Source organism: Lingula anatina, chromosome 2 (assembly GCF_051362555.1).
Source record: "Lingula anatina isolate TDL-2025a chromosome 2, LinAna3.0, whole genome shotgun sequence".
NCBI lineage: Eukaryota > Metazoa > Brachiopoda > Lingulata > Lingulida > Lingulidae > Lingula > Lingula anatina.
This window is the reverse complement of record NC_141768.1, coordinates 43,724,987-43,735,498: the sequence shown is the minus strand read 5'-3', so window position 1 is coordinate 43,735,498 and position 10,512 is coordinate 43,724,987. Positions and strand designations below refer to the sequence as shown.

At 38.1% G+C, this 10,512-nt stretch overlaps 1 protein-coding gene across 1 annotated transcript; it reads right to left on the bottom strand.

Moving 5' to 3' along the window:
* Positions 1 to 381: 381 nt before the first annotated feature.
* Positions 382 to 8,195, bottom strand: LOC106177609 (uncharacterized). The gene is made up of 7 exons (XM_013560442.3): positions 7,995 to 8,195; positions 4,959 to 5,106; positions 3,653 to 3,741; positions 3,218 to 3,319; positions 2,631 to 2,753; positions 1,350 to 1,432; positions 382 to 1,013 (listed from the first exon to the last, which is right to left on the bottom strand). The coding sequence occupies exons 1-7, from the start codon at positions 8,073 to 8,075 to the stop codon at positions 971 to 973; spliced, it is 669 nt and encodes a 222-aa protein (XP_013415896.2). The 5' UTR covers positions 8,076 to 8,195; the 3' UTR covers positions 382 to 970.
* Positions 8,196 to 10,512: the final 2,317 nt, after the last annotated feature.

Genomic DNA, 10,512 nt, shown 5'->3' with positions numbered 1-10,512 from the left:
GTAATAAACAGTACACATCTTTACTTTTAACCTTAGTTTTTGGTGGTCGTTTTTGATTATCTTTAGTAAGAATGTGGTGTATTTCATTGCACTCTTGCCTCCACAGCTGTAGAAACCCGCCATTATCCATTCCCGCTAGACAATGTTGATTTTTAAAAAAGGGATTCCGTGTAGCCAGGTCTGCACATGTACGCGCACACTATAGATTGTTGAGGATCGATCCCCTTTGTTTGCAGGTATCATTTGGTTGTTAGTAACATGTATCAAAAGAGATCGACACATTTGAAGTGTGATGGCAACAGCGGGATTGATACACCTGGAAAATTAACACGTCATTTAACAATATCCTGATTGATCAAAGGCGACTAATGTGAGAATGGGGAAGGTAAAAGTATCTTTTATTGACAATGGTGGCAGGCCGTTCTCGCCTCTCTACAAGTACAATGCACCTTAATCCTTCTATTAATTGTGACTTTATGACGATGGCGCGTGCATTTAAAAGCTTTTTCGATCAATAAATCCTCCCAATTCCAGGTATGTCAGCGACTGGTATCACAACGTTGTATATATTGATTTTTAAATAATACAAGTCAATATAATATGCTTCTCTGACCTGTGTGCATGAATTCGATATACTGAAAACAATCTACTGTCTTTGTTATTATAAAGCGTACATGTAAAAAAACTACTTGCTGTAGTTGTTGGTTTCGTAAACGTGAGTATGAGCAGCCTACAAACTTATTGTCGTTTGATTTTTAATCTTCAGCCTCGATCTGGCAATAAGTGAATGGAGTAAATATCAAAGTTGACATAAGTGTTATTTTACAATTATACACAATCATTGGCTAGGACAAGAACCGTCTTTCTCACAGCATTCGGTAAGCATCCCTATGATAGCGTCTACTATTGTGACTGAACTGTCACAATCTCAACTACCGCAATTGTGACTGCCGTATCTCAATTATCACATTCAACGGCGCCGACGGCCATACCAGTACATGTCTTCGTAGTCCCTGCAAAATAAAACGGTTGTTTCATGAGTCATATTCATCACAAAAGCTAACATCTCTTTTGTTTTATGTTTCTTTTAATACACTTAATCCAGGCATTCACTAACAAGAAATAAGGTTCTATGAATGCTGGTAAGGTTGCTTTTTGATGTCAATCTGAGCAAGTTGCGTCATTTTATTCCACCACTGGGTAAAATACTAAATCTTTCTACGACTTTTTTTTTCATTACCATAATTTACGTCATCCGCTATTACATATTTACACCATATTTGTTTTTTTTTACAAAGAAAAATATACGGCATATAAGCACTGAATGTGTATAACTATAGGCTACTCACACATAGACACAAACGAGCTGCCTGTCGCCACCGTCACACTCCTTGGCTGCACAGGCAATTCGGCGAATATGCGGCTGCATTAACTAAGTAAAAAATATAGACGTATTAAATATATAGAATTGCCCTATTGATATTAAAAAGAGCACACAGTAGCATTTCAGCAAAGACAAACAATACAGTGAGAGACAAAGTGGATTAGATTACTTTGATCAATTGCAAGGAGAATAATATCCTAGCTTCTTGTTGGGAAAAAAACAAAACTTAGATCACGAAATTAATGTGAGAGCTACGAAAAGGATCGCAAATGCCAGTATTCTCTTCTTAACCATAAGTGACCCTGTCACAGGGGTGCACGTGGAAATGCCTTTATACTCCCCAAGAAAGTACAAAGTTTTCTTGTGGGGGCAGAGAATTCACTGTAACATAATCTACACAACCTGTCCGGAATTCAGCCACTCCCCGTGTACCGAAATCGTAATCATTGTTGACCGCGCTACTTTAAACTGTTGCTTTAATGCCTTAAATGCAGTAATGGCCTTTGATACATGCATGAATCTAGTCAGAGCATCAGTGAAAATTTTTCAAAAAACCGAATTTAGTGTGGGTGTGCTAGATAAAGTGTGGAATCCTCGCTTAATTAAAATGTCAAGAACATTTAGACCGTGCGCGGAGAACTATTGGCAAGGCTTGAGGGGACAGTTGGACCAGCAGACACTGGGCAAATGATGAACTAACACACGGTATACATAACTATGCCCAAACGGGGCCTTTTTTTTCGAAAAGAATCCAATTATTTCAATTTTTGAACCTGGTCTGCTTGTTTGAACTTAAGGACCGTCATTCCGCCAAATATAATAAGACCATTGCAGAAAGAAAAAAAAAACGCACAAGAAACGTAATTACTTAAAGGATTTGGATTTAATGATATTAGAAAAAAAGAAATGGTTCACAGGAATACGGATGTATTTCGACTACACATGGAAAACGGGCATCGCAGACATACTATGCACCCACATTTTAAGTGCCTTTATCTAAAAATACATGTCAACATAGTAATTGATAGAAGAGAAAATGACACGATGACTCCTTTTTGTAGTCTTATAGTGATTACATCTTACAGTGACCAGCAATTCTATTTACGACAACACAAACGTCGCTCCCGTCATAATTTTAACAGATGAAAATTAGAAATTGATTAGGCATAATGAATATTTTGGGTGGGTCCCAAAATTTAAATTTGACTTTCTCAAAAACAAAATTTTCTCAATAATCCATACTTACGTTTGTGTTATGGTTACAACTGAAGCCACCGTAAGCACTTGGCCTACAGCCGGTCTCCAGAGCACTTTTGGTTAAGTCAATGTCTTCCTTTCCCCATCCGGCAACCAAATCAGCAACATCAGACTGTTAAAAGCAAGAACAAAATAATAGACAGAATTTCTCTTGCTTGTACTTCAAGACAGTTAACCGTTTTTACTGTATTTAAAGAGATTTCACTATGTATCCTGCATATCAGAAACTAAGCGAACATGTTATTTCTTGTGCTGTCATATTACATTCTTATGATTGCATGTTCAAACCCACATACCCTAGCTATGACTGTTTAAAGCATGAGAACAAACACTGTTAACATAATAATAATAATAATAATAATAATAATAATAATAATAATAATAAAATAGGTAAATAGAAAATGATAAAAAATAAAATCAGTTCATCCTGGGTCTATTGTCAATCTACAAAAAATTTGGAACAAAAATCTCTCAGATTGTAGCCTCTATCTCCGACCAAAATTTGATACCACAAACTAGTCAACGATCAGACCAACAAATCTGGAAAATTTCTTTGCAATTAAAAAATCCACGTACCTTGAAGGTTCCAAAGTTAGTATACGTTGGCGGAGGCCCAGGCCACTCAACATCGCAATCCACCAGCATCTTAGCATTGACCTCAATGGGCTTGCTCCAGGTCTATAATTAAAGCATACTGACCTTTTACTTATTTACTTATGTAAAAGGATTATTGTAAATGAGAAAAACACAGTAATGTATTCCGTTTATTCGCGTTACAGTGTAGGTTTGGACGATGCGCCACTTTTGGTCTCTCTGAATAGGGCTTTCAAGGAAGGAACGGCAAAACTACACTTGCTAAATGCAAAAGTGAAGTTGGGACTTTCCCAATTTAATGACTATCATATTTACTATACCATAACGAATTAAGGTAAAACATAACAGAAAAAATTCATAAATCTGAAGTAGAATAAAATGAAGTCACGGCGTTATTGACAAGAGATGTATCCTTACCAATTCTTGCAAGCTTTTTGCATCTCGCAGTTTGTTGTGAGCAGATACTAGTGACGTAATTTCACCCTCACTAAGGCCACCTGGCACAACTAAAATCGAAAACAAGTCCTGAATACACATAATAATATTATTATCTTAATAACCCATTGCGACTGACACATTGTCCAGGGGCTTATTTCTGAAGGTTTTTAACACAAATATAAATGCTTATACATGGCAATTTATTCCCGTTATACATATGTGTAATTTAAAAAGTCTTCATTCGCTCGTTTTTGCTGTTTTTTTACCTTTAATATTACAATTTTGAAGGGGGAGGGGGGGGGGGTGAGGAGGACAGGGTCGTACCTCCAAAGGAGTACCCGCTGGATACGCCATCAATAATATATTCACAAACACTATCAGACTTAAAAGTCCACTCTGAGTTTAAGAGATCACTGGAAACTAATCTATATAACAAGCACGCTTCGACCGTTTCCAGTACAGCTGGGAATGGCAGAGGCATGTTGATAACAGGTGTTAGAGTGCATTCCCACAGATTTAGATCGATCCATCCGGATCGACCTAACTCCCTGGGGGTTGACGCTAAATTGCAGTCAGCCGAGTGCGCACGACAGTTAATTATACCCCCTTACAGCTTTTAATAGTAGGCGGGACAGAAGCTTAAGCCGGCTAAGCTGACAGTATTCAAGAACGTATATTGAATATACGTCCTTGCAGCAATCTAGGGAGACTTCCCACAGGGATAGATCGATCTAAAATCTGTGGGAATGGGGTCTTAGTTTCCAGTTTTCTATGAAACTCGGCGCGAATAAGCCTGCCCTTCCAAAATTTCATTTCCTCATTTCTGTTGGTCAAATCAAGTTCCATTAATGCTTTGGCGGCGCCCTGTCCGACAATACTTAATTGAAAAAATCGTATTTGCTCTAGGGAAGTCGTGTCGACTCTGAGTTTCGGATGCAGTGCGAGGTAGCTACTTGATTTTCAAACCTCCATGTGTGCATCTTTATTGGACTCTTTCATGAAGCGTCAAGCATAGCTTTAAGTTAACCGTGCCAATCACAAACTCGTATTGAGCTATGCAGATTCCGTGGCTGGGTTGTAAGGCGTATGAAGCATTTAACTTTGTAATTGGCGCGGTTGGTTTCGATCAAACGATGCCGAAGTTGAGACGCAACAAGAGGACATGTAATAGAAAAGTTAAAAGGAAAAAAAAGTTGGTCCTAGTCAACTCTAGTCGACCATGGAGGATTCTTCATCTTTACACACAGGTGAATTTTTCCCCTTTATTCTGAGTTCACTGTCTCACCTTCTTCTAATTCCTCAACAGGTCTCACTTCTTCCTCTGTATCCGTGTCCTCCTTTTCTTCGACAGGTGGGTCCACTGGCGGGTCAACAGATATAGGTGGAGGGAGTTCCTCTCCCACCTCATTTCGCGGGCCTTCCAGTCCCACTTGCTAAAAAAGAACCTGACCATTAGTTTTTAAACCGAAAATTTCTTCCAACCTTTTATTTTCCATACTCAGAATAATTTTTAAGTTCTTGCCTAGTTAAAATTACTTTTCCTTTTTCTTACTCGAATTTGAGAATACAAGGTATGAAAGTGACTGCAAATTGTCTGAATGCTTTCATACAGTATTGAAAAGTATTATACATTATTTCTAAGAGTGGTTATTAGGAGTGCTAAACTGCTGAAAACCTCAGAAAATTTGCAAAATTATTTCCTCTCTTCGGATCCGTCGTAATGCCCCTTCAAGAGCAAACACGTTCCATCTCGGTCGCCATCTGCAGCAATATCTCAGTTTTTATTACATATTATAAGTTGACGCGTACATAGCCTACAGTGCTTGAAATGGGTTCTAGTTTTAGGGTTAATACCCATTCACCGCACTGGGAGTTAATGCAAACGGACAGGTTTACGCTTAAAAATCCATTTAAGCAGTTGGACCATTGCTTTCCTTTTACCAAACCCCAAAACAGAAGCTGCGAGCGGATTACTCGTGTTAAATATTATAATCTGTCAAAGCGGGAGTTCTTTACGAAAAAAGGCTTTTAAAGAAAAAAGAAGAAAAAAATCAAAGGAATGGGTCGAAATTAAGGCACTAAAAGAGTACCAAAATGAACTAAAGATCTTGCTCAATTTTTACATTTTCTGGTCCAATGGCAGAAGGTCAATCGTTTGGAAGAAAAAACGTAGTGACCGTGCTTAAATTTACTGCAGTTCTGGTTGTAAGATGGTTGTCTGTGCCGCCAGTTTCTCACCCTGCCTTCCACCTCTGGAACAACGGACACGTGTGCCACATGCGTAAATCTAAATTTAACATGGTTGCTTCAATATCACCTGATATTTTTTGTCACTTAAATAACGGGGTCAAAGTTAAGAATCAGAAGCAGCCAGTTTATGATGTATACAACTTCTCCCGCATGTACGCAAGTAAATTTTTATTGGAATGGTGAATAAATATGATAAATTGATATGTAGAGAACGGTGACACCTCTGGCCTCGCTATATATGTTTCAACAGACACACATATATATATCCTAAGTGAGATCCGTTTTCGATCCGTCACCGTTTCCAATCTAAAAGCAACCAAATCCTCCGAGGCAAGATAAAATTCAGGTACGTGTACATTTGCACGAGTATTAAGCATAAAATTCCGCATTCATTCAGTCTGTTCTGACAAAACTAAAAAAAAAAAAATAATAATAACAAAAAAAAAAAATAATAATAATAATAACAAAAAAAAAACAAAAAACTTTCAATACATAGACTAAGATGCAGATAGTTAGAATTGTTACAGAGAGGCTGGTAACATGAAAAGTATTATATTAGTCTTTCTTTAATTCGAACCCTGTTGAAATTCTTTTGAACTGTGAAACTTATGGAAAAGGTTAGTCAGTAAGCATATGTCAGAAATTACTGTGGCTTAATTCTCTACAGTTAATGAGAAATACAATACAGACGCCAATGGATATGTTACTTTTCATCGAAAAGCCTGCCTACCCGCCGCCCTCATTGCTTTTTCTCTCCTACATGAGATTATTTGAAACGCTCACGCATTGCCTTACCTACCACTAACAGTACTTTTGCCCTCGAGGAGAGTCATAATCTTATTAACTTTTTTTCAGATTTTTTCCTAATTTGCGAATCATGTGCTGACTTGCTATCGTGTTCTGAAAGTGGCTTTTTGCTACATAGATCTTAGGCTTGAGTAAAAATGAGATAGAGACAGCTGCAGGAGACACACATACATCACGCTAAACAAAATTACACAAAGTAGCTGCTAGTGAACGAAGGCGTTTTAATCTTGTAAACATGGTTCAAAGGAAAAAGTAACGTCTCCTGCACACAGGCCAGGCATTAAGACGTGCGTTGTCTGTTATGCTAACTTCTGAGTCTCGCTAATGCTTTCAGACAATGGTTGATTTTATGTTGATCCTTTTACGTCGGCGCTGATTGAGAATGCACGTGGATATCAAAGATCTCTGTGCCGCTTTGTTGTGTACATACACCTTAAAAATCATTCCCAAAATTCCGATGCATGTGTTTTAAATTCTACGAGGTCAACAAAAAACAGAAAAGTCAAGTTGCCCGTGTAACTGCGAAGCTATCGTTTCCTGCTGTAAGTCCCCTTTGCGGCGTATGAGGTCGGTTGAGTTGGATTAGCCAGAACGACGTGCTGTCAATTTGTTCGTATAAATACCAATTTGTACCTTAATTTTTGGGCAGTCGGCGGTAATTTCGGAGATAAAAAGTCTAGACCTTACCAAACACACTCCATGAAGTCGAATCACGCTGAGCTCGCTTTATTTATGCGTGCGCCTGTTTCATTCAAAAAGCTCAAATTTATTATAGCGTGAAAATAGAATTAATTACTTAGATATTCAAAAAAAGTAAATTATTTTAAGGAAAAATTGCCTCCAACAATAAGTGAACATTGGTATGGGTGCGCGCCAATCAGGAAATTCCATTCTCCAGAACCAGAGCCCTGCGCTTTTTCTACACTAGTAATGGTAAACATAATACAACAGTTCCTTGTTGTATATCCCACTTCTGAAGTAGCGTTAAAATATCCCATGACCCAGACACTGATTTAACTTATAACCATCTGGAACCTGCCTTCCAAATTGCCCGAGCGAATGATATGGTGTAATGTGTCCATCCACTCTCACTGTGAAGCAAACTTTGCAAACATTCAGGTATATTGCTCCCAATTAGCAAAGAAAATTTATTCTTTGTCAAAATTATGTAATCTTAAAAAAAAAAACATTTCTCAGTGACTTGCCACATATAAATTGCAATACAATTTGAAACTTAAACAAAAGATGTGTTGCTAGAACTCACCCGTTTTTGCCTTTCCAAACTCACGGCGGATGCTGTCAAAACAAAGGCCAGGAGCAGAAAAAGTCGACAAGCTTCCATCATGTTTGTTTAGATTTGCTTGGCCAGTGAAATTTCTTCAGCATTCGCCCAGGAAAAAGTTTGTCCCTACTCAGACCGAGGTTCCTGCCAACAGGGCAAAAGCTTTGTTGCGAGAACTATCCCATAATTCACGCTAGCTGTCTCCCCAAATCACGGTCTCCATTTGGTTTTTGCAGCAGCTTATGTGGCTTACCCCAGTATCCCGAAAAGGAGGCTGATTTTAAAAGGGGGACCGCAAACTTGCAGACATAAGATACATTGGTCTCCTCTTCGGTGGTCTTTTATAGGGGCTTCACTTTCTAAATTTGAGAGATAGTTTCGACATCTACATGTATGTCTGAAGTTTCTCTTCCAACGATTGATTTACATAGGTCATAATTTTACTTTACTTTTTACTTCAATTGCTATTATAATCAAACAAATTGAGAACGCTTAGTCTGTTTGATTGGAGCCATAAAATCGATTTAAAAAACGAAGGACTGCTTCATTTAACGTCCAGGAAATACTTTGCAATGGAAATCATTCTATTGGTCTCAATATTCTTGTTTAATGCAAACGCCGACTGGAAAAGTCGTTACCATTGAGCAAGAACCAGAGGTCAAGGGGATACATCCATTTTGCAAATGATTGAAGGTTCCTCAGTGCATCACATTGCTGTGGGAACAAACGCCCATTGACACATGGCACAGTGCGTAGAAAATAAAAGCATTTGAACTTTGAACCTTGTGTATTTATTGGTGGTGTTATCAATCAATGCATAAGATAGGAAAACAGAGGCCAAAGGGTAGTGTTACCATGTAAAAACCACAGAAAACCGGGGAGGTATTTTAATCTTTTTTGTGATATATATATATATATATATATATATATATATATATATATATATATATATATATATATATATATATAAGTTTTCAATCTATACTCACAATTTGAATTTTACAAGCATCAAAGTTAAACGAACGCACTTGGAAGGCAAAATAAAGCGACCAAGGGAGATAATATGTCAGAAAACAATGTCTCCTATGTCATGTCTAGTTGTATCTATAGTAAGCCTACATACATTCCTCGAACGCAGCGGGTTACAAGAAGAAAAAATGGTTTCCCTTTTAACCAGAAGCAAAAAAGATACTGATTGTCAACAAAAATAACATCACATAGAAATCTTAGCTTTATTGGACTAAGAGTGTAATTCAAAAGCATTAAGTGTAGTTTTAGCGTGACATCAGACGTCTAATTGGCAGAACGAAATAGCTATGACTTTTCGTTTGAATTATGATGTATACGAGCCATATGTGAGCTTTAATGACTTTTTATTTTTCTCAATAGGTTTACATTCTTGTTACGATGTCTGGAACAAACCTGACACATCCAATAATTGGGCTAACAAATCCCGTGTTAGACAGCTCCTGGTAAGGCAAGACCTACGTAATGCATTTGCTGTGCGACAACCAACCCGTGTGTTAGGTGCTCCAGCGGGATCACACTGAGGCAACCAGCTGCTGCATACCTTCATCTCTGGGGCAGGTTTAACATACCCTCTACCAGGGTGGTAGATTATATAGGGAAAATCAGAGAAAGTAAAATGATCTTCTATTTATCTAAAGACATATCTGTGAATATCCTGTGAAAAGTCAATCTGTGGCCCTGGTAGAGGGTAGGTTTAACAAAATTTGGCCTCAACATAAACACCGAGATTTTAGCCTACCTCTGTTTATGATAATTTCGTACAATAGTCCACACAATTAAAGTATGTACCCGCTAAACATATCCTTCCCTTTTTATGAAACGGGCTTAATTGTAGGCCTATATTTGTGTAGTATTGGCATCAGTGTCCAGGGTAATGTTGAACACCCCTACCCCACCCTTTGCATGTGAATGTTCTTCCTGACCAACTCCAGCAAAAGATCCTGTCACTAATCCTCATGTTAAATACACACGGCGCCCCATGCCGCACAATCTTATCGGTTTCCCCTACTTTGGGGCATATGTCTATTCACACGAGGCTAGCACGTGTGGGTCCATGGCACACGCCTCCCACGCGCATACCTGTGACGTGGATGAGAGGAAGTCCGGTGTAAGGTTGTATTTTGAACATTTAAAAAAAGTGCCATTAAGTTGCCCCACGTGCCTGTCAAGTTTGGCAGTTAAAGGGCATGAAAAAACTATTGCAGTTTCATGGGAATAATTAGTTTTAATGTGATTGCATGATCAGGGATTAACCTGTTTTATTATAGATATCACCTTGAAATACGCTTTATCTTGTATAAGGACATGCGCAGTGCTTCAGCCATCCATTTCATTCAGCTGTAACCCATAACACCGGTGTAGTTTCCCTCTGCTTTACAAACACTCAAATCTAACTGAAAGGTAAACGCTGAGATAAGAACCGACTTTTCAATTTGAAAACAAAACCACTTGAAAATTTTCACTTATCTCA

What these genes read in the sequence shown, in the direction of transcription:
- LOC106177609 (XM_013560442.3), bottom strand. Translation starts at nt 8,075, where the DNA reads ATGATGGAAGCTTGTCGACTTTTTCTGCTCCTGGCCTTTGTTTTGACA. An exon ending in CAAAAAGCTTGCAAGAATTG is followed by an intron (nt 3,320 to 3,652) that starts GTAAGGATACAT and finishes CTTTAATTATAG; the next exon opens with ACCTGGAGCAAGCCCATTGA. An exon ending in CTAACTTTGGAACCTTCAAG is followed by an intron (nt 2,754 to 3,217) that starts GTACGTGGATTT and finishes TGCTTTTAACAG; the next exon opens with TCTGATGTTGCTGATTTGGT.